The 25031-nt window shown below is 42.5% G+C and overlaps 2 protein-coding genes across 4 annotated transcripts in view; one reads left to right on the top strand and one right to left on the bottom strand.

Moving 5' to 3' along the window:
• trim44 (tripartite motif containing 44) overlaps positions 1-13304 on the bottom strand; it is a 143589-nt gene extending 130285 nt beyond the window's left edge. The window contains exon 1 of one of the 2 annotated variants that reach the window (XR_011978362.1): positions 13257-13304. The gene's annotated coding sequence lies outside the window, so the exon portion shown is untranslated. The remainder of the gene's footprint in view (positions 1-13256) is intronic. The other variant, XM_072669987.1, reaches the window with a different exon arrangement.
• Positions 1792-25031, top strand: part of pamr1b (peptidase domain containing associated with muscle regeneration 1b) — a 30797-nt gene continuing 7557 nt past the window's right edge. Inside the window, exons 1-6 of one of the 2 annotated variants that reach the window (XM_072669976.1) lie at positions 1792-2027; positions 14521-14697; positions 16220-16345; positions 16767-16881; positions 22703-22920; positions 23111-23218. In XM_072669976.1, the coding sequence (XP_072526077.1) occupies positions 1898-2027; positions 14521-14697; positions 16220-16345; positions 16767-16881; positions 22703-22920; positions 23111-23218 (874 nt within the window). In that variant the 5' untranslated portion in view covers positions 1792-1897. The remainder of the gene's footprint in view (positions 2028-14520; positions 14698-16219; positions 16346-16766; positions 16882-22702; positions 22921-23110; positions 23219-25031) is intronic. The other variant, XM_072669967.1, reaches the window with a different exon arrangement.

The following is a 25031-nucleotide window of genomic DNA, read 5'->3' as shown; positions in this document are numbered from 1 at the left end:
GCTGCCTCTGGCACTGGCTCAGTAATCTTTACTTATGATTTAAATGCATCCAATCTACTCAGGAAGGAACCTCATTATGCAGCAAGACAATGACCCCAAACACACTCCCAACACAACAAAGGACAGTGCCCTGACCTCAACCCCACCCAGCTCTTTTGGGATCAACTGGAACACAGACATTTAGCAAGGCCTTATCTCTCAACATCAATGTGAGACTCATATGCATAATGATAACGATACACATAATGATCATGACTCGTGGATTAATGGATCCTTGTAGCCATGACCCAAGTGATCCAGTGGAATGCCTTCCTAAGAAGAGTGGATGCTATTCAAGCTGCCTCCAACACTATGTCCAAATACTTTTGGCTATATTTTACTGCATAAAAACATCACTCTCACTGTCTTTAGGAACAGACAGTCGAAGTGCAGTAAGATGCTACCGATGATCATGAGTACTAGCATTGTAGTTCCTATGGAAAAGCAGATTGCTTCTCATCTGTAGTGGCTTTCCAAAGCAAGTCTCAACAGTTTTTTTTATTTTAAGAACTTAAATCTCTGTGATATGGAACTGAACATTCTGGCTACTGGTTTTCTAGAAACAGCAATGGAAGTCATGGAACCCGGTACACCATTATGAAGGCTAGCTTACCCTCTCAGAGTCAAAAAAGTCTACGTGTGTTCTACATAAGACACGGATATCAGGAAGGCCAGAGTCGGCCCAAATCCGCTCGATGCCTCATAATAAACACTTACGCATCTGAGCAAACAGTGTAGAGCCATTGAAAGGTGAATGTATGAGGACAGGGTGGGGTCAGTGCTAAACCCTGTTATTTTTGGACGAGCTCAATGATATACGATCACTGGAGTGTTTGATTTTGGGCTGCTTATGCTGTATATTGTGTATGCTGCATAGACCTGGGGCTTCCTGACAGAAAATATACTATAACAAGAAGATGTTTTTCCTTGTTTCATTACAGATCCTGTATAATTTCAAACATGTAAAGAGACCAGGAACTGGAGATAGCCTCATTTCAGACAAACTCTGCCCTTGTTTTTTTTATTATTGCGCCAATAAACTGTGTTGATTGCTTCCTAGGGTCATGACTCAAAATTTCCTCCGAAATCCTTTGGGATGGGGAAGGGACAAAATTCTTTGGGACTATGAAACACTCTTGTCCTGACGTCTTGGGATGATCTGTTATCTGGTGAACTTGTGATGAACTCCAACGAATTCAGACCATTTAGATATATTTTACGTCTGTATCTTAAGGTGAGATTCAGTCAAGACAACTTAGCTGTGTTGAAGGAACAGCAAGACCTGATAGTGTATGCTGTTTGGCAGAGGTTGTGTGACCCCAGTGTGTTAAAATGGGGTCAGCATAAAGAGCCTTGACTCACTCAGCAGCAGGGATATTGCCAGAGAGCTAAAGGAGAGTTTCTTAGAGGTCCATCCTACCTAAGAATACAGTGCCTTATGCTGTAACCTGAAGCCGAGAGAGAGAGACAGAGAGGGAGAGAGAGAGAGAGAGAGAGAGAGAGAGAGAGAGAGACAGAGAGAGAAAGGGAGGGTGAAGGGAAAGAATGAAAACAAAAGAAAGGAAGACAAAAAGAAAGCAAGGAAAAGAGGAGAGAAAGAAGGAATGAGTGAGTGAGGGAATGAGGAGGCTAAGGTAAAGGTAGACAAGAGGAGAGCAACAGTGTTTGTGGGGGTGAGAGCAAGGGTGAGAGATGTACAGAGAGAGAGAGAGAGAGAGAGAGAGAGTATATGTGTGTGTGTGTGTGTGTGAGAGTGTGTGTGTGTAAGAGGGAGGGAAAGAGAGAACGAAAGAGAGGGAGAGAAGGGTGATGTCAAACCAGCTGAGCTCAGAAAGTAAACAGCGCTCCAGAGAGCAGCATGCCTTCAGCGGCGCGGCTGCAGAGGCAGAGCCAGCGGCCATGCGGCACGCTCCCTCCCGGCTCCCCGCTCTTCGTCAGCCTCCTCATCCTCATCCTCCTGCTGCCCCCAGGCAGTGCCTGGCCAAACGGTAAGAGTCTGAATCACGTCTGCCACTGTGCCGGTCTCTAAAGCCTCTCTTTTACAGAGGCTCCCTGTCCCAGCCTTTTGTTCTCTCAAAGTCAGCATCAGCAGTCTTCTTGCCTTTATCTCTTTCACTCCCTGTCTCACTCCCTGCCGTTCTTCTGTTCCTTTCACTTTCTTTCTTACTTTCACACTCAGTTTGAGGCCGAGACTTCTATTGTTTTGCTGTTCTCCACTGTAAAACGTTGGCATAGGTTGTTTTGGAGTGCTGGTCAGATTTGAAGGCTTTGCTTTTGTTCAGTAACTTTGCTTGGCTTTGCTCAAAGATCTTCTCTGAGATACTACATATTACTACACAAAGTACACCTTTTAGGTGGAATGACTCATGACTTCAGGTCGTGTTTTTCACAGTGCAGGGCAGTATGATTCACAGTCCAATTGTGGATGGACTGTGTTGACGCCGAGGCTCTTTGTTTTGAGCTGCAGCGTGCTTCTCTCTGGTGTCGATGAGGAGGAGCTCTGGAGATTTTTTGGCAGTTGAAGGCTGTTTCACTTCATTCCCCTAAGTAACACTTTAACAGTCAGGGCACATTAGAGAGCACAAGGAAAATATTTATGCAAGTACGTTTCAGAACGTTTCTGACGAAACAAACCGGCCGAGGCATCATGAGGTCTTCTCCGGTTATGACTGGCAACTCTCCATAATGACGATGTTTCAAAGGAACCGTGTCTCGGCTGCCTTATGTTTGTTATTATTAGGCACTTGTGTTCCTTAGTGGGTTACATGAATACAACAGAAAGACTGCAGACACGTGCAGACATGCTGTTATTTGGATAATTAAGGTATTGGATGCAAAAATGTGAAGTATTCACCTTCGTGCAAATACCTCTTGTGGTGGGAAAAAAACTACGTGGCATCTGAATCTTGATTAGGTCTGGATCTATCATGGAAACTCGCCCTCAGGGACGCTTTTTTTTTTTTTTTTTTCAAAAACCGCAACATGGGTTAGATGTACTGAACGTCTCTAAGCAATTACATGGGTGAAACAGAAACAATTAACATCTCAGTGCTCGTGAAGTCACTCTCATGGATGGCTGGTAAACTTGTTGCAGTAATACGGTCAGTGATAAGCAACTGGCTGGGGCTGCCTGTAGGAGAGGGGTCTGTGAAAAAAAAAAAACATGGAGAACCAAGACAATTAGTCAGCACAGAGATGGTTCATCAGAATCATAGAGAGATAATCATATCTGACGTGCTTGCTGTTGATGTTTACTGCTCTGATAGGGGTTTATGGTTTCTCAGAGATAATGGCTCAGGTTAGGGAAGAGCTTTGGAAAGAGCAGTTGGTCTACCAAGAGTCCAACAAGCTGTCTAAACATTCTTTTCTGTTGATTTCAGGGATCTCCCCACGCCACAGTCCCCTTGGACATCTTATTTCCGAGATTCCACTAAATGTCTAGGCGGTGCTGCATAATTCATTTTATTTGCCTTGGATCCCCCTGGAGTGAGCAGTGCCAATGGGTGGTGAACAGTGGGACAAGGTCAGGCGAGGAGAAGAGTGAACCAGGGCGCATTTGGGAAAGCACCATTAGTTCATCTAAAAGTTATGGGGTGCCTCAAATACTAATATGTTTAGTTGCTGGCGAGGGACACGGTATGGACATATTTCAGACGGCTGTGACCTACATTTAAGAGCACATCCAGACAAAGAGAATGAATAAGTGCTTACATCAGGCTGACAGAGATATCTTACCAGGTTTGTGGTTTGCATCAGGAATGGAGATGGTGTTATATTTAGATCATTGTGGGGGTTGTCCACAGATACCTAAGTTTAGATGTAGGCACAGTGTTTGTGTGTGTGTATATCTGTTGGTATCTGGGAGTTTGTGTGTGTGTGTGTGTGCCGTGACCAAGGCAATGCCCACAGAAACCCAGAGAAGTTTCCTGTTCCATGACTGCTAAATCGCTCAGGCCTCTCAGAGAGCAGACAGCTGCAGTGTAGAGTCTTCTCACAACAATCCACATCACAGCAAACACACTTCACTGGCCTGTGCCAGACAACATCCCAAAGTTTCTTCCTTTTACTGCACTTTCCTTTGCTTCACCACTGGGGTGTCACTGCCCTAGACTTCAGAGTTGACATATTGCAAAACTGCTTTGTGCCAAAACTAGGTTTTTGGGTTTTTTTTTGGATCCGTGTCTTATACTGTCTATACCAGAACCCAATCTGATATTTGTATTTCCACAGATCTAACACCCATACAAATTATACACAAAACATTAAAGATAGTAAAACCAGTCTAATTTAAACTAACTAGGGATGTAACCAAATATAAACATATTATGTGGAATGGAACGGCAGTATGCTCAAAATAGATGCAAACACAGATACTAATAGGAGATATTATTATTTTTTTTGTTTTACTGTATGTATGCCCCATTTTGTGGTAGGAAACAACTTACAATTTCAAAGTGTTAATTGTAAAAAAAGGCATTTACCATACACCTTTTGTAGTCAGGGGTCACAACAAAGTATTCTATAGCAAAACTGCCAGCAAGTCAGACCCACACACAACAACAGACCATCATTTCTGCTCAAGCACAGATCCACCCAATGCTATACCAGAAATAAAAGGCACTATATCACCATGCCAAAAAGTAGAGATGGGAGAATCGATCAGATATCAATCGGCCAATTTGCAACCCAAAAATGCAAACAGTGATCATCCAGTAATTTAGTCAATCCTGAGAGCTAGTTAGATCAAATGATCCACTTTCTGTGATTTGCAGCAGCTCTGCCTGAGGTCACAGGACCCCGCAGTTCCTCATTCAACCACTAGATAGTTTTAACACCACCCTCTCTAGAGTGCATCACTCAGCCCAGTACAGTGAGTATCAGCAGAGCTAGCAAACACCATTTTGAGTTCCACAGTGTAGTTCTGTATGGGAATTCACAGGCTTTCTCAGCTGGTGCTCAGGGTTAAACAGCACTTTAAATGTGGTTTATTCCAAAAAGCAAAATACATTTCATCTTGAGAGACAATGCAGGCACATTACAGAATCCCTGCATGATGACCCATTACCAAGTTTAACTAAAAAGGTTAATGGGTATTTGATTGACTGGTATCGGCCTCAAAAACATTGATCGGTTCATCTCCAAGGTGCAAGATGCATTACTACCACACAGCATCTTTCACAGGATATGTTTTCACATCATATTCAACTCAATGCAATTCAACTTTATTGTCATTTTACCAATATAGGATTGTACAGTACAACAAAGCATGTCTTAGGCTACTGTTTTAGTGTAGTGATAGAAATCGATTAAAAAGGACAATAATTATTGAATTAATGGGGAAAATGCTTTTAAGCCTATAGGCTGGGTCCTATCTTATTCACTCATTTTGGCACTGGGACCAATACAGGATTTACTATATGGAATGTTGAATAAGATGACAAGGAATGCTTGAAGTAGGCTAGTTTCTTTTTGCAAAAGATTCTATCAATTCTTACCTTAAAAAGACTGACCATAAATATGGGTTGACGATATATATATATTCATCAAGCTTAACATAGCTGATACATTAAAATATGCCTTGATCGGCCTCACACATACAAGAAATCCAGCATTACTGAACTGACAGTAGGGTACTAGCAGCCAACCTTTTGTGTCACAAAGAAACATTAATTTATTAGAAACCTGACCTATGGTAAGTACATGACCCGTTGAGAGACATACTGTATGTATGTCACTCAGCACATCTTTCATGCAGTATGTTCCTTAAGTCTGCTGCTGGGATGTTTGCCATTAACAAAATATAAACGCCAGTTGCTACAAACTTTATCTAACATAAGTGAAGCATCAATGCCAAAGGAAGCTCATCATCTATGACATGCTGTATAGCACACACATTATTAAAATGTATTTCCCTTAAACTCCAAACCGCACAGCCACATTTAAGCACCATCTACCCTCATGCACTTTGTCTTTTTGGCAAACGAAGCACTCCTCAGCTGTAGCTTCTTGCTCAGTTTTAGGAGGAAGACAGACTCATCCTGGATCATCTTAAGTGGAGAGCAGCAAGTGAGACTGAAGAGAATAAGGCGAGACGAGTGTGATGAAGACGGGCAGCTGCACTGACTGGATGGTTTCAGTGTTATATCAGACTTCAGTTAAACAAAGGCATTTGTCCACAGGGTCATGCACAGCAGTGTGTATTGATTCACAGATGTGAGTCTGCACTAGACTAAAATGAACAATGACGTTATACTGATGACAAATAAGTTGACTTCTGACCAAGCCACTGGAGCTCACGCAGATGGAGAAAATATGTCGACTGTATCAGCCCAGATGCTGGTACTGGTCTAAGTGTACCAATCCCAATTGTCCAATAAAGCCACATTAGGCATGATAGAGACGGACTGTCATAACCAAGTGAAAATGACATTTTCCAGCGTTTTAATGCGGTGCAAATGGGAGACGAAATTAGTGGTTTCTTTTTTAGACTAGTAATGAGTAAGCAGGTTCAGACCCCTGACGCATGCAGTCACCAGACACAGATGTCAATGAAGTTCAATGCTTTTGGCCTGCAGTGAGGTCAGAGGTCATGTGGTTTAGCTGAGGTCACTGATGACTAGCAGCAACAGTTGGAGAGAGCTGGGGGAGTTTTCCCAAGGCTCTGTTCCCAGGAGCGATGTCAGTGTCTGGCTCCACTTCAAAGCTGAGTCACTACCACAAACCTACAGGCTCTAACTGATAAAATCTGTCATCAGATCGCTCACGGTGGCAGTGGAGGCCTTGGCATGTATACAGAACGGGAGTGCTGGAAGAAATTGGCTGTTGTCCTGGATCTTAGACCATTTCGGTTGTTTCTTGTTTCTCTCACATTAATTACAGTTAGGGCAACACGACAACAATTGGAAAGGATGCTGCCATGCTAAGGCATGAGGGGAGGTTGCATACAGAGTGGAAGCAGGTCCTCACTGGTGAGGTGAATTCGTCAGCTGTTTTTGCTGCCCAGTGCTTCTTCAGATTCGTGTCACAGCAAAGCACTGTGCACATCTGGATGGAAAAAGCAGATACCAATTACATAACTCAAGAAGAAAAAAGAAAAAAAGACAGGGTCTGCACTGCCGGACTGGGATCCAAATATCTGGAAAAAGAGCTCAAATTTTTTATGCGCCGGTGCGGTCCAGAAACATTTGAGTTATCCTGGCGAAGTGCCAGGAAACCCATTGCGCTCGTAAACTTAGAGAGGGAATGAGAAAGGAGTGAGAGACTGAACTCTGTCGTAATCCTATAATATGGATGACACCCCAAAAAACCACTGTAATGGCTGGTGGGGATGCACACTGTAGAGAATCCATATACCAGAAAAAAATGCATATGATAATAAACAGCTCGGGAGATCAGACTCTTTTTTGAGCAAAAACTACACTCTTAAAAATAAAGGTGCTTCAAATTGTTTTTTGAGTGATGCCATACATGAATCACCTTTGGTTCCAGAAAGAACCACATTTGTAATAGAGAAAATAGAGTAAATGTGTGGTGGAGAAGCAGGGGAACAAGGACATTTATCTCAGGCTTCACAAGGACACAAGTACACCTTCCATGCGGGTTAGTGCACCGCGTTCCAAATTATAATGCAAATTATACTTTTCTCTGATTTTCCTAAAGGGTTGATGAAAATTACAGTCGGTTCAATTATATTGAATTATAAGCCTTTTTTTATGAAAAACTCAAAATGCACAGTTATAAAAGTTATAAATGATTATGCACATTTAACATCTTATCAGGTCACATGTCAACATAGGGCCCCTTCTTTGATATCACCTTCACAATTCTTGCATCCATTGAACATGTGAGTTCTTGAAGGGCTTTTGCTTGAGAATACTCCAAAGGTTCTCACTAGGTTTTAGGTCAGGGGACTATGGTGGCCACACCATGAGTTTCTCTCCTTTTATGCCCATAGCAGCCCAAAGACACAGAGGTATTCTTTGTAGCATGAGAAACTCTATATACTTTGCCGAGGTCCCTTTCATACCTTTAGGGATCCTAAAGGGCCCAAAACATGACTCCGCCACCTCCTTGCTGACGTTGCAGCCCTGTTGGGAGATGGTGGCCATCCACCAGCCATCCACTACTCTATCCATCTGGACCATCCAGGGTTACAAGGCACTCAACAGTAAACTGCAACTGTTCAGTAAACTCCAACTGTTTCTGCTTGTGAACGCCGCTCTCCTAATCCGAAGTATTAAGTTTTCCTGAAATATCTGGTGTTTTCATACCTTGTCCAAGGCATTGCATTCTTTGAGGCTTTTCGGAGCAGAGAGATCCTTTCTCTTTCCCATATTGCTTGAAACCTGTGGCCTGCTTAACAATGTGGAACGTCCTTCCTAAGTAGTTGGGCTCACCTGGCAAACTAATTATCACAGGTGTCTGAGACTGCTTTCAGTGATCCAAATAGCCCAGAGACACAATACCATCCCTGAGTTTAATTGAAAATGAAAACATGTAATCTTTATGACACTTAAATCTAATTTGCATAATACTTTGGAGCACGGTATAGTGGTGCTTTAATGGCTTAATGATATCTTTTGTATTCACATTACTGTTGACCAGATAACTGAAAATAAGAACAATGGTACAGCAGCTATAACTCACCGTCCTGCCCAGGAATCTGCATCTTAACATGTACATGCAATAATACAATAACTTGAACCTTTTAAAGGTCCAAAGAACCTGAAAAACATCACTTGATGCAAAGGTACTTTTTAATAATGGAAGCGAACTAGAGGGAAAAAGTGTGTATTATGCAAAGTGAGGCATTAAAAACAGGCTATGAAAATCAGATTGTGCTGGAAACAATACTTGTTTGGCAATACTTAACTGTAAATGTGGTGAAAGTGGGTCAGCTGTTCCTTCACTTCCCTATATGTTGAATTAGTATTAGAATGTCCTGCCAAAACATTTTCTAAAGCATTTCTCCCGAACACTTTTCCAATTATGCTGTCAAGCAACACTTTGGCCAAAAACGTAATTTGATAATTAAGAGAAAAAAAAATGTGCACACACACACACATATATACACACTCACTCCCACACACAAATATACTCCCGTCTGCATCTCACACTGGAGTTTAGGAGCTCCTCTCTGCTTGTAAAAGCTGCCAGCAGACTTTGACTCTGCAATCTGTATGCGTTTTGCAGGTGTTGAGTGGATGCCTGGGTGAAGGGGCGTCTGCTGATGCATTCGAAGGGGCCGGTGGAGAATTTCTTCTCTGCAAGGATCTGAATTTTGACCAATGCTGTACAAACCACAAGTCTGGTCTCAGATGAGTGTGTGGGAGTGTGGAGTGACAGGCATGCGTTCAAGATGTGCAGAGGGTCCCTGCAGTCCAACTGTAAACAGTTATTAGCCTAGCCTGATCTGTGTGCAGACTAAGCAGGCTTTTTCTTTAGGTATGACCTACTTTTCACCAACTTTACCGCGGGGCTGCAAAGTTTGCAGCGTTTTCGTTTGCACCTGAGCTACAAGGCAAATGTTGCTACCATTGTGAGATCCCTGGCAATACCACAGATATTTACTGCTGGAAGTCCAAGAGAGCATGACCGGCCTATCTCCCTCTGGGTAAGCAGGATGACCATCCCTCAGGGCAGGAACTGATGTAACAGAATTAGCAGTTAGCTCTCTTCTCCAAACATGTTAAGCTGTGCTATACGGACAAATGTATTGGGCTACCTGCTCAATTATTGCTTCTTATGAAATTAAGGTAATAATAATAAAAAAGTGTCTATCTTGCTTCTGTTGGAGACAATTGGAAATTGCTTTCTACAAGATTTTGATACATAGGATGTTAGATGATCACCACCCCACCTTATCCCCAACTTCCTAACTCATCCCAAAAGTATTGGATGGAGCACCAACCATCACCACACACAGTTCCAAGCTGCTCAACAGCTCAATACCCCTCTAGCCCACACCTGTCATTAGGCATGGTGCCAACAGGTTCATGTTTATCTGCTCCAGAGAGTCCTATTCTATTGGCAGTACTTATCCACAGGGACTAGACGAGCTGTGTTTGTTTAGTGTGTGATAGGATATGACTTTGCTAGTGGGCAAATATTGAACATGACTACAGCTGGGTTTAAGTGGGTCTAAATCATCCCCCAGCAGATCACAGTGTATATGAATATCTTTTATGTCTAGAATGAATGGCCTTCATGCATGTTAGACTGCTTAATGTGATCTGTATGAAGTGGCTCTAAATCAATGACAAATCATGCACACATTCTTCTGAATGCATGAATACTTGAGATGTCCTTTAAACAAAACCCGACCACTAAGACAGTATAGTTCTTAATGATACACAAACATAAATCAGAGTTAAGTGGTTAAGTGGCTGTACAGCTATGCCTGCTATTCAGCACAACACTCAGATGCGTTTTGCTCCTATACTTGAGTCTTTCAGAGACATCTGAGCCTTCATAACATCTGGTTTTTTTTCCAGCACAGTCTGTCCTCTGCCACAGCGACAAATCAATAAAATGACCAAAGACGTCCACAGGATGACCGATGTCTCCTCACAAATTTGAAGACTGTACTTGCCTTGAAGTCTGTTGGCCTTTCCCTCCCTGTCTTGGCTTTCTGGACACCTTGTAAAACTTGGTAAAACACAGGCTAAAATGGCCTTAAAGGATCCAAATGCACACACACACGCACACACGCACACGCCTGCACAGACCTTCTTCCAGGGTTGTAAAAGGTCTTTGGAGATTGCTCAAAAATATCTCAGATAACACACTGCTTTAGATACAGTGGCATGCACTCATTTGGGCACTCCTGGTCAAGATGTCTTTGTTACTGTGAATAATTATGTGAATGGAAGATAAACTTTTCTCCAAGGTTTAGGCACCCCCAGAAATGTGACAGATAACTTTTATCAAGAGCTCAGACCTTGGTTAATTTGTTAGAGCCTGGCATGTTCACAGCCATTGTCAAGTCATGAACATTTCGCAGTTTTATAAAACCTCTGACTCCTCAAACCAACAACCAACAGCTATGGGCTCCTCTAAGCAGCTGCCTAGCACTCTTTCAACAAATGATCAACAGTTGAGGCCCACAAAGAAGGAGAGGGCTATGAATCGATTTTCTTCTTTGAGCTTTTTGGTCACAGTGAGCAATGTTACGTTTGGATTAAAAGACTGCAGAATGTTAATTAAAAGAACACCTCTCCAGCTGTTAAGCATGGGGGTGGCTGGACCAGGCTTTAGACTTGAGGGGCAGCCAGGGGCGCAGGGAACAATTCACTGATAGAGGAAAGGATGGATTAAATTAAATACCAGCAAATTCCTGAACCAAACATCTCACCATCTGTAAACAAACCAACAAAAAAGTTAATGATAAAAGAAGGAGGAAGGCTTCTACAGCAGGATAATGATCCTAAACACACTTCAAAATCCACAATGGACTACCTCAAGAGACGCAATCTGAAGGTTTACCCATGGCCCTCATGGTTCCCTGGCCACAGCTGTGGATAGACCTTAACAGAGCAGTGCATGCAAGACAGCTCAAGAATCACAGAACTAGAAGTCATTTAAAAAGCAGAATGGGTGACAATTCCCCAAATAAAAACTCAAAGACTCTTAACTGTCTACAAAAAGTGTTTACAAGCTGTATTACTTGCCAAAGAGGTTCTTACTTAGTATTGACCCAATTTGCCCATTATCAAGCCCGTTTCCTTTTTTATTAGAAACTATAAAAATGTAATAAAAGAAAGTAATATTGCATAAATATTAAAAACTGCATCATCTTTAACTTATTTTTGTTTAATTGAAATATATGGCACCAGTCTTTGCAGAAACAAAGAAACACAAAGACTATAATTCCTGTATTGTTATTATATAGACGTATATCTGTTGTGCCTTTGAGGCTGTCAGCATCCTATCAATCATGGCCTGTATAGTAGGTTTATCGATAATTACAGTGTGAACACCAAGCCAACAGTAAATTGTTACCACTGACATTTACAGTTTTTCTTTTCTGTAAACAGATCATAAATCATGTTAAACTACAAACAGGGTTTACTACAGTGTTGTTGATCACAACATCATGCCCAGAAAGAAAGACCAAGAGCAGGATTTGAAGTAAAATGCTGCATAGTAGACACCAAATGACTTTGTTTACATCTTAATCATTTAGCTCTGCAGAAACTTTCAAAGTTGTGTGCAGGGAAACTCCCTCCATCCCCCCCAGTTTTGGAGTCCAGGACCTCACGCCCTGGGAAGGGAGAAGGGCCCAGGGTTTGAGAAAGAACAGCCAGACCAAATCAGCACAGAAATGAAACAGCCCAGAGCAATCAAATGCTTCACATCTCTGTAGCATCTCACCAAGCCTCCAGCCCCTTTGCTATACACACCCTCCCACACATGTACACACACATACAGCAAAGCGATCTGCTGGCCTGCCCGTGTAGACCCGTAACCCAGAGTAGAGCAGGGGGGAAAAGTACAATGAAAGAACATGAGAAAATCTTGAGGAAACCTGCAGGATACAAATGTGTATAATTGACACTGGCTAAATTGCTCAGAGTTGATGTGCAGGGTAGTCAGATGCATGTCACTCCTTTTTGCTGTCTTGAGCCCTTTCAGTTCATAAACAAACAGCCGCCCAATTTTATTTTCCCCTTTCATACATAACCATGCCAAGTATGCTTGTGGCTTCTGCAGTTTGTCAAGGGAAACCACAAAAATGCAAAATGTGTCTCATTTTGGGGTGAAAAATACTGACAGACTGAACACAGCACACACAGCACATGTTCAGAGTATTGTCGCTAGTCTCTAGAGCACATAAATTAGCTACATCACACATTGAGAATACATGTTCTGCTAAGCAGAGTCCGTTCGTCTACGTGTTCGAACATTTGACCAGAAGAACAGAACAGCATGACTTCCATTCTGTTGGTTTTGCCTCAGTGTACAGGGCTAAACAAAAACAGTACATCAAAGTAGATACATCAGCACAACCTGTTCAGTCTTTTCAGCTTTTACAGCTTCTTGGTACAGTCTTAAACGTTCTTAAATAGTCTGCCTGTCATTTTGTCTTCACAAAGCCATAAAACATGCCAAGTTGTTGTTTTTTTTTCTTTTTCTCCCTGGCCCGTAATTCTGCATTTCATTTGTAGCTTCTGCAGACAACAACAGAGCTGGGTCCAAAAAAAGCTTCCCTCCCTCACCTTCTTCTCAGCTGAACGTCCAGACTGCACAAACAAAGGCCGTCTCACTGTGATTCATCACCACGTGTATCGCTCTAATTCATCGCTTCACCAGAGGAACGGCCAAAGCAGCTCGTAGCTACCACAACAACAACAACACGCGCGCGGCCGTTACCAGGGAGAGAACACTGAGAGCGCAGGCTCTCTCTATTGGAGTCGAGTCAGGAGAGAGGCTGCTCGAGGTTTCTCTCTCAGTGTTTTCTCATTCCTCATCTGCTCAGCTGAGTTTCCACCTCTCCAAGGACATTAAACTCCGAGTTACATAACGCAGGCCGTGCCGTGCCTCGGCCTACGATGCTCTGACTGCTGTAAGCTGGAATTTCACCATCCCTCGCCCTGCTTTGGGAAGACAAAGCAGAGAACAGCAAAAACATGCTTACGAACAGCTCTTGCCCAAGAGCTGCCAGGGTTCAATTTAATGATTCATTCATCAACAGAGAATGTCTTCATCTGCCTCTGGGAGATGATGGTTTGCTCCTTACGAGGTCTTTGCATGACAGGGAAGTGCCTGAAATATATTCTTTTGAAGGCCATTTCAGTTTATTTTATTTGACTAGCCCTTTTTATGATAAATGATCCACAAAGCAGCTGTACAGAGATCGGGTTCCAGAGCCATAATGAGCAAGCCAAGCTGACAGTGGCACGAGCAGTTCCCTTGGAGCATGAAGAGAAAATAGTGTGAGGATCCGAGTGGAGAAACTGTCCTCAGCACAAAGCCTCACATGTCCAAAATGAAATGTGTACACTGGTGTCACTAGAATCTAGTTCAAATACAAATACAGCTCAAGCTGGTTTCAGATGGTCTAAGCTGCTCTTTGATGGTCAAGGTTGTTAAAAAGTTGGTCTTCCAGGTGAAAACATACCTTATGCTGGTACAGTAGCTGGTTAACCAGCTCTTGACCAGCATAGTGTATATTGCATTTGATTTTTGATCATGCTGCTTGGCCGGCTTAGTCTTGCCAACCAGCATTGCCAAGCTCGGTCATACTGGTTGAGTAGCTTGTTCAGGCTGACCATGCTTGTATCCAGCTTACCAATATCTATGATAGTGGTCTTGTGTGGTCAGATCCTTGGTCGGATCCACATGGGTGGTGCAACACAGCAGGCCGTCTTATACATTTACTCAAAAGTAGTAGTGGCCGAGTGGGTAGCGTGCCGATGGGCTTATAGTAATATGTTATAGCAATGTGTTACTACATAAGTAGCAATTCATTTTCTCTCTCAGACTACAGATTCCTGTACAACTACTGTCCTGGGCCGGAGTGGAATGTAATGTGTAGAGGATGCTGCGAGTACGATGTGATCCAGTGTAAATGCCCTCTTCAGGGCACGCCCGTGGGCTACGCTGTTCCCTGCTGCAGGAACGCTCGCAATGAATGTGACCCCTGCATCATCCACCCAGGTGAGCCAGTCTTCCAACTTCAGATACACATTCCCCTATATGCCCTTGTAAGTCCCTTTCATACATGTACTCTTACCCAGGAATGTAAAGGTAATTAAAGGGGAAGTGGTCCAACATGAACTTGAGCTGGAGTTGCTGTTTCAAGTTACCTTCACGAGAACCAGTATCATTTCTGGGAAAATCGGCTTATGCCGATGCATTACTTGAAAAAAACAATGATGTCCAGATTACAGCTGAGGAAATTTGCACTCAATCTTTGGGGATGTATTTTGTATGGGATTTTAAGTGGCAAAAATGTACGCTGCAAGTTTGCATGGCCAGCACAGCGAAGATTACGATGCTTCCGAAAGAAAAACTGATGAAGAAGCCTGTTTAGGTGAGCAACCAGTGGACAATAATACCAGATTACTAATAACTCCCTGCTTATGAGAGGAAAACATACTCACACTCTCACTCGCTTTCATCTTATGACTCTCGTGCTCTCTGTGTAAGAGATAAAGATATCTGTTACACCCACACTGTCTTGTTCCAAACTGTCATAGTCTGTCTCATCTGCTGTCTGCTTTCACCTCTCAAACCAGATCATTTGTGCTCCTCTGTAGGTCTGGGTTTCATTCGCCCCTCTCTGACAGTGTCTCTGACAGCACTGTTTTTACACATGTTTGATTTGGCAATTATGCCTCATTTGTCACTGTCATGTCCCTAAGGACTTGAAGGAAAGGGAAACATTCAGGTCATTAGGTGAAGGAAAATTGATTGTGATAGCTCAATTTAAAAGCCCGTGCAACACATGGTGCTCCCCATGCTACATAACCCTACTCCTAGAGACCTAGAGCTCATGTTCCTAAAGATCAACCTTAGAGATCATTTTTTGCTCTTTAACCCAACAAGGGTGTTACGACACCCAGTAACAGAGGAGAAATGACATGTTCTAGGTTTAGTGTGTGTGTGTGTTTAGGTTGGGTGTGGGGGCTGTCTCTCTCTGTCTGGCTGTTTGTTCATGTATACCAGATGTTCTTAGTTAAATTCATACCTGGGCAACTGTTTTATGGAGAATTCGGGAAAAAATATATATTATTTTACAATCAGCCTCATGAATTTAAAACAGTGCTCCAGACAGCAGTGTAGACACTGAACGTCTGATACATGCGCCCAGCATTTTACATGTTCAGGTCCTGCTCGAGTTTCCGGGTTTCTCTTTGTCTTCATCCTTAATCCACATGTGAAATCCATCGCCAGCGTCCAGAGCTCGTCAGGATTCTGTGAACATGCATATGTCAGGAAGTCAGTATGTGCTTATGGTCTCTGCTTAGTTAGCTGGAAGCTGATGTCTTTAGCAGCTTAGAGGGTCATGGACACAAAGGGGGCAGGTTGTGGTGCTTGTATAACTTGGACGACTTGGAAGACTATATCAGAATCCAATGTCCTGAGGGTCATAATTTTTTATATGTCCTCAGCATTAGCTCACCACTATGATTTACAAGCCATATTAACACCTCCTATTTTCTATCCCTCGCAAAAGGGTGCAGCATATTTGAAAACTGTAAGCGCTGCAACAATGGAACGTGGGGTCCCAGAGATGACTTCTTTATTAAGGGCCAATACTGTGCGGAGTGTCGCCCTGGGTGGTCCGGTGGAGACTGTATGAGTAAGTTACTTTCACCTACATGCCTTCATGACATGGTATCATTTTTATTATCGACATTCTACGTGCCATGATGACTTTTCTGAACACCCTGTGGCATTTTAGTATTCGGATGAAATATTTGCGAGTGACTATCAGATAAACTGTGTCAAGTCAAAACATGTTTACTGACTTAAATTCAGGTCTGACTGGCATTATAAAGCCAAAAAAAAAGCATAACGCATAAGGCTTATAGAAAAGTTGAACACAGATATTTCTTTCAATGTGATGTGATTTGTTATTATTGTAACTGAACTGTACTGGTGGACAGATTTATGGAGATTGATGGAGAGATGGGTGGATAAATCGATCAATGAATACAGATGAGGCATACATGGATGGATACAGTATATTGAATGGATGTATGAATGCCTCACTTTTTTAGCATGTGGTGGTGTGATCAGGAAGAGGCAAGGTCACCTGGTTTTGGAAAGCTACCCTACTAATGCCCGCTGTGAGTGGACCCTGCAGGTGGACCGGCCTTTCACTATAGAACTCAAGTAGGTCCATCTCCTGCCACTGTAAGCTTCTCTTGTGCAGCCTCTATTCCCCTTCTAGACAACAGCTTTCATCATTTCTTCAAATTGTTCAACAGTTCACTTTAACATCAATTACTCCATTCAATTAGACTGATGAGCAACAGCGACAGAGTACCTCTACATATTCAGTACAAGGTTAAAATAGTCACTATTAATCAAGAAACACCAAGTACATTAAATTACCGGCTTACATATTCAAAATCCCAATTCAGCCCTAAATAAAATTACTGGATTATGTAGAAATCATACCAAATTTAAGCCTTAGTTAGATGGTCCATTATAGATTTCTCATAGATGTTCACCTGGCATTTAACTAACATTCAACTGAATATCCAATAAATGCAACTCTATGTTGAATGTAACCCAGCAACCTAACCCCAACCCTAACCTTAACCATACCATTAAATCAACCCTAAATCCTAACCCAAACTCTTCCCTAAAACCTTATATCTAGCCCTAAACCCAAGCCTAAAAGGGTAAGGTTAGGGTTCAGAGTAGGGTTACATTCAATAGACAACTTAGGGCTGAGTTGCATTTAAGAGACATTTAGTTGAATGTTAGTTGAATGACAGGTGAGCATCTACGTATGAGCATCTACAGCATTCACAATGGACCATCCAAGTAAAGTGATAGCAAGCTTTATGCTACCCAGATGGGGAACAATGATGTGATGATAATTTTCCACTCATATGTACAACTGTGTTAAAACTCACTACTGTGACCAGCTTTAAAACACATGCCAAAACAGTTTACAGGCTGTTACAAGTGGAGTTATGTCATAACTGCATTTTGGGTGGTGGCCCACACCTCACACTCCTCCCACTAAGCCACATATAAACCCTCCGTCTCACTCAAGCGTCAAACAACTTTGCAGCCTCTGCCTCCCTGTCTCCTCCTCTTTTTCACCTTTTCTCATCTTTAGCGGGGGGCTTCAGCTTCACACATTCATCTAAAAGCAGCCCAGAATGCCATCCTAAAAGCCCTCTGAGTTCGCCCCCCCGTTTCAGTTTCAGGCATGGGACATACTATGTGCATCATTTCCACATAACACTCAGAAAAGTCTATAATTGTATGTGGACAAAAAAGAGGCACCCCTTCTTAATGAAGCACCTTAACAACACACCACAAACTACCAGCAAGGCTGTAAATGAAATAAGAGTCCTTTCTTATCCATATTACTTCATTCTACCGATGATGATGGACTAATGGAAAGTAATGACTCCTGGCGTGCTCAGGCAAAGCCTTTGCTGGCAGGGAGCATTGTGCATTTACTACTGCTGGCAGGGTCGGACTCCTTAATACTGTAATGATTAACCAGTAACAGTGGTGCTGCCCACTCTGCAGAAGCAGACACATGTTCTGATCCTTTCGGGCCACTTGATTCCCAGCTGTGCCTCCTTAACCAAACAGACAGTTCTGCATTTAATGTAGACTAAGGATATGGCAGCGTGCCAGCATGTGCTTTACAGTATAAGCTCCAGATTTTTATGCGCCTGTCCGCTGCTTCGGCCAAGTCAGGTTAACCCTAATGGGGAGCAGTCTTTAGACTCATATTCTTTGAAATAGCACCCTTTAAACTCCAGCACTCCAAGATAATCAGAAAGATGGAGTTCCATAGCTCATTTACTGTGCAGAGTTAACACCTCTTTCCACATTTGCACTTCATGAGGTAGTAGTTAAATATAGGAAGCGAAATGCACTACTTATCTAATTTATGGATATGACAGTATGCATTAGTAGTATTACAGTACTCCAAACATGCACAGACACCATTAACAAAATGCACTTTGGAATCTTTTCAGTATTAAGTATTAAGCTCTCTGAACTAAAAATTAATTAATTAATTGATTACACCAGCCGCATGTAGATACTGTCCTCTTTTAGTTTCACAAACTGGGTGCCCATTTCAGCTAGAGTTGCTTTGTGTGAATTTCAGCATTTCACCCGCTGTTCCACTTTGGGTTCCACTTTGAGAATTGGGTTTGAAGTCCAGTGATTTTGCTGGTCAGTGTCTCAGTGTTCCATCATGTCTATTACAGTGCATCCGGAAAGTATTCACAGCGCTTCACTTTTTCCACATTTTGTTAGGTTACAGCCTTATTCCAAATTGTATTAAATTAATCTCTTTCCTCAAAATTCTACACAAAATACCCCATTATGACCATGTGAAAAAAGTTTTCTTGAGAGTTCTGAAAATTTATTAAAAATAAAAAACTAAGAAATCACATTTACGTAAGTATTCACAGCCTTCGCCATGAAGCTCAAAATTGAGCTCAGGTGCATCCTGTTTCCACTGATCATCCTTGAGATGTTTCTACAGCTTAAATGGAGTCCCCCTGTGGTAAATCCAGTTGATTGGACATGATTTGGAAAGGCACACACCTGTCTATATAAGGTCCCACAGTTGACTGCATGTCAGAGCGCAAACACCAAGCATGAAGTCAAAGGAATTGTCTGTAGACCTCCGAGACAAAATAGTCTTGAGGCACAAATCTGGGGAAGGATACAGAAACATTTCTGCTGCTTTGAAGGTCCCAATGAGCACAGTGGCCTCCATCATCCGTAAATGGAAGAAGTTTGGAACCACCAGGACTCTTCCTAGAGCTGGCCGGCCATCTAAATTGAGCGATCGGGGGAGAAGGGCCTTGGTCAGGGAGGTGACCAAGAACCCGATGGTCACTCTGTCAGAGCTCCAGCGTTCCTCCGTGGAGAGAGGAGAACCTTGCAGAAGGACAACCATCTCTGCAGCAATCCACCAATCAGGCCTGTATGGCAGAGTGGCCAGGCGAAAGCCACTCCTTAGTAAAAGGCACAAGGCAGCCCGTCTGGAATTTGCCAAAAGGCACCTGAAGGACTCTCAGACCATGAGAAACAAAATTCTCTGGTCTGATGAGACAAAGATTGAACTCTTTGGTGTGAATGCCAGGCGTCATGTTTGGAGGAAACCAGGCACTGCTCATCACGAGGCCAATACCATCCCTACAGTCAAGCATGGTGGTGGCAGCATCATGCTATGGGGATGTTTTTCAGCAGCAGGAACTGCCAGACTAGTCAGGATAGAGGGAAAGATGAATGCAGCAATGTACAGAGACATCCTGGATGAAAACCTACTCCATAGCGCTCTTGACCTCAGACTGGGGCGACGGTTCATTTTTCAGCAGGACAACGATCCGAAGCACACAGCCAAGATCTCAAAGGAGTGGCTTCAGGACCACTCTGTGAATGTCCTGGAGTGGCCCAGCCAAAGCCCAGACTTGAATCCGATTGAACATCTCTGGAGAGATCTGAAAATGGCTGTGCACAGACGTCTCCCATCCAACCTGATGGAGCTTCAGAGGTACTGCAAAGAAGAATGGGCAAAACTGCCTAAAGAGAGGTGTGCCAAGCTTGTGGCATCATATTCAAAAAGACTTGAGGCTGTAGTTGCTGCCAAGGGTGGTTCTACAAAGTATTAAGCAAAGGCTGTGAATACTTATGTAAATATGATTTCTTTGTTTTTTAATTTTAATAAATTTTCAGAACTCTCAAGAAAACTTTTTTCACATGGTCATAATGGGGTATTTTGTGTAGAATTTTGAGGAAAGAGATTAATTTAATACAATTTGGAATAAGGCTGTAACCTAACAAAATGTGGAAAAAGTGAAGCGCTGTGAATACTTTCCGGATGCACTGTAAGTCAGTCACACAAGGACAGTGTTGTGTTCTGCTGGACATGAAGCAAAATGTTTGTGGAAGAGTGGTCCAGCAGACCAAGGTGCTGCCACTATGACCCGAGGATCGCTGGACGGAAGCCTGCTCTCTTCGGGTTTCTCATTCCACGTCATGTCAGTGTGATGCTGGCCGGCACGGACGTCTGCTAAACTATTGGTACTTGGAGTTGTACTCCGAGTGCGTTGATCACCTGGTAGCATTGCAGTGGTGGCTGGTTGAACTTGCGCCAGTCCTTAAAATTCCAGTGTCAAGAGCATTTCATGTGATAGTGGGAGAGTACTAACGAGTGGGCTGGGTAATTGGCTGCCTAAAATTGGAGAGGATAATTGAGTTGATTGTGGTGGAACCCTTAATAGAGAAGATGGCTATTTTGATGTGAACCCATGTTTTAGAGAATTAGAAAAGTCATTTTAGGCTGAGGAACTTAAATTGATTAATTTTCTGAACAGGTTTCCTCTTTCTTTCCAACACCAAAATTCTGACCATTATATCTATATAAACATGTGCTGTCCTAGCATGTGTCTTTGCTTTAGAGCAAGACTGTGGCATTTACCTCAATTGTGACTATATAGAAAATTGATATAATTGTGTATTATCGTACCTAGTACTGGTAGGCCACCCATCCTTATAACACTGACAAAGGGCTTGTTTGTTATAGAAATCATCCTTCAGTCAGATAAAAATTCTAGGAAAAATGAAACTAAGGCTGATATTATATTCTTTTTTGGCAAACTGAACAAAAAAATCAACAAAAAATGACTGACACTCTGGCTTTGGAACAGCATTTATAATCCAATTCTGTGGTCCTCTAAATGTGTGTGGTGAAGGCTTGATTGAAAGCGTGTGACCGCTCCCTGTAAAAAGCTGCTTACATCGAAAAGCCCAATTAGAAGAGAACAGCTGTCTGCTAACGCGGGTTGAAAAGGGCACATCACTCTTAACTGACTTTAATAATGAACATCATCCCTTTCAACCTTACAGCATCTGCACCATAATTCCCATACATACAGTAATTGCTATGACAACTATTTATTAGAATTGTAAGCCAAACCAGTGCTTCAGTGTGGTCTATTTGCACACAACTACTTTGACAAGGCTTCCAGAGATATTTATAGATTTATGAACCCAGTACAACCCAGGACAGACTGTCTTTACTAGAGTACCTTAAAAACACACTGAATCAGGTATTTCACAGCTAATTCTGTTTGATATCACTAATGGTTGCTAATGTGCTGATCATTGCTAAATTGATCTTGCTTTGCTTTTGCTTTACTCATGAACAATTGTCCCATTAGCACCACACCGAAAGAATTGCAGCCTTGTTCCCATAAGCTAAGGGCTCTCCGCACAGCCATGATGTCAACTTCAAATTATGGGCTAATAGCTCGTTTTCTACCTTAATGTGTCTTGCAGACAAGGTACAAGCAGAAAAACACACAGCCTCTGGGATGTTGGTTTGATTTTAGAAGGGGACAATGTTTATGAAACAGTTACTTAATTTCCTGTAACACGAAAAATAAAATGCCCAATTCTCACTTCCATTAAAACAAGCCATTCGTGGAAAAAGGAGGAATGGCCTGTCTGCGCCATTTAACACATTCCGTATCTGGGATGCTGGTTCATTACAAGCCCTTCTGCTGCAGTAAAACAGAGAGAAAGACAAGGCACGAAAACAAAGAGCGTGAGGGTGCCAGGATGGCAGAGCCAGGAAAACATTGCACGCGCTCCCCATCTTCCCCCCTTTTTTTTAGGAAACAGGACACACTATTCATCTCCATGGAACTGTAATGCGTTAATTTGTGTCAATGATACGCAGAACCTGGTTTTATACTCTGTGACTCAACTTAAATGATGGAATAAAGTTCCAATTTGTCACGGAATTTTAAAGGGCTGCTAAATAGCAGATGCTTTGTGGGGGAATGAGAGCAGTCCTATTAGAGGACTGGAATAATGATGAGAGTCTGAATGGAATGAGACCGGATGTCGTGCTGTTGCTGTTAAAGACAGTCCCAGCCTTTCATTTAACCACTTGATTTCTTTCCCCCTGTCTTCCCTTCTCTCCTCGAAACAGATTCATGATGTTAAGTCTGGAGTTCGACCACAGCTGCCGTTATGACTTTGTAGAGGTTAGAGACGGAGACAGTATAAACTCTCAGGTGATTGGCCGGTTCTGTGGAAACGAACGCCCCCCTCCCATCCAAAGCACTGGCAATTCCCTGCATATACTGTTTGTCTCCGATGGTTACAAGAACTTTGACGGATTGTTTGCCATCTTTCAGGAGAACTCAGGTGAGACTATATGGAGCACAGTGGGAGTTCAGAGCGTAGATCGTAATCGTATTGGCACATAGTCAGTATTAAATGACTGATCAGGATGCAAAAAAAAAAAGAAAATCTCTAATCCCTCAGAATTTAGACTGTAACATAAAACATCAGCTAAACACATGACTAAATCCTGTGTGTATGTCTGTGTATCTAGCATGTACCTCCTCCCCCTGTATGCATGATGGTACCTGCATTTTGGACTCCTCTCACTCCTATCACTGCGCGTGCTTAGCTGGATACACAGGCAAGAGATGTGAACATGGTAAGTTACCCATTAGCACTGGGACTGATACACTCCCATGTCATCTTATACCTCACACAAACACTGAAGTTAGAGCAGTAGGTTGGGTCTGCACAAGGCAGATCTCCTAGCGGCAGAGCAGTTCCCATTCAGTTCTATTCATTATTTATTTATTTATATACTGGCAGAGTGTGTATTTGTATTTGTGTGATGCCAGTGGAAAACCCACCGTGATTCCGCTGGACCACCTTCCACTGGTCCACACACACACTCTCTCTCTTTCCCTTTCTGTTTCTCTCTCTATCCCTTACATGCTTGTGCGCTTGGATTCTGACACGCGTTTCCAAACATATTACAATACCCCCGACTCTTATGAACACAGTCCTGTAAAAAGAGAAACGTTCTGCCCTCTTTCTTATATTTTGGGACTGGTGGTCTCATTTCCGTGGCTAAATTTGACTCTATAAAGCGAATAGTGAAACAAACCCTGCCTTTAATATGAGCTAGCTTTTTCCATGCTCATAAAATCTAGAGGAGAATTTCATACCATAATCTGAGTACATATATCCTTTGTTCCCGCGAGGAATACTATAGGCAGTCGGTTTTTAAAGCTTCCCTGCACATTGGAAAACATGTGGGCTTTAAATCATACTGTGCACCCACTGTAGCAAAGCTTAATTTACTCATGTTTGGGTCTGTCCGCAGCCAAAAAAAAAATAATAAAAAATTGGGTAACTATTTTTAACTTGCCATTACACATAGCATAGGATTTGATAGACACAATGAAGAAGGACTTGCAGCAAACCAATAAAAGCGAATTGTTAGCAAGTAACATTTCCCTAATCATTACGTCTTCTATGAGTGTCCTTTGTCGCCATGGTTTAAGCATTCTCTGGAGCCCAGTGCAGGCAGTATGGAAGTAGCCAAGCCAGGGTTAGGGTAGAGGCTGGGTTTTGGTTTGGAGGAGCAGGGTGTTGGTTTGTGGTTGGGATAGCTTTCATTTTATCACTTCTCCACAAGACTGGCTTCTCTGGGAGTTTAAACAGGATGGGTTATTCTTCGCCTGGCGTGTCGGGGTCAAGCTCTTTCCAAGCTGGATAGTCAATTCAAGTTCTCCCCAATTTGAGGTTTGAGAAGAGGGAAAAAAGGATCATGAAAGGGAACTAAGGGAGGATTCCTTTTGTGTTCTAAGCCTTAAATATTGCTGCTGGAAAATCACCAGGTTCATTCTTCTACGTTGCACAATAGCATGGAAAAACGAGTGTCTTGATCAGGAGCCTACAGTAATTTATCTTCCTTGACTTGCATGTTCTCTCCTTTAAAGACATAAGGCATAACATCTTCAACTTGGTCTCCAAATGTGTGTCTGCTGGGCATTATTTCAGAGATTACTTAACTTCATTCCATCCTTCATACCTAATCCCCACAACAACCACATAATACCCACCTAGTAAAGGCTGCCTTATCCCTACAGAATACAGCTGTTTCTCCAAAAGGTCTTTCAGTAGTGACGTCTCATTCCTTTCCAAGCAAAACGACTTTTCCGTCATTACCCTGCAATGTGGATCTTCATCAAGCGACTGCTAGCTAATGACTCACTTAAATTGGATGTTCTAATTGAATGTTGCTGTTACCTAATTGTGGTTGTGAGATTTTGCGAGCTGCAAAGAGAATTATGGGAGCCTGGGGCTTTAAGCTTTTAAAGTATGGGAGGTGTGATTTATATATGCTCACTCATGCTACCCCCACAATGCACACACAAACAGTTTTGTAAGTAGCGCAGGAGGATTTGCTGATAGGAGAAAGGCGGTGTAACTAATGTTGTTGGAGTTAA

The sequence above is a fragment of the Salminus brasiliensis genome, chromosome 2 (assembly GCF_030463535.1).
Source record: "Salminus brasiliensis chromosome 2, fSalBra1.hap2, whole genome shotgun sequence".
NCBI lineage: Eukaryota > Metazoa > Chordata > Actinopteri > Characiformes > Bryconidae > Salminus > Salminus brasiliensis.
Note: the sequence above shows the minus strand (reverse complement) of the source record. Positions and strands in the feature narration are given on the sequence as shown.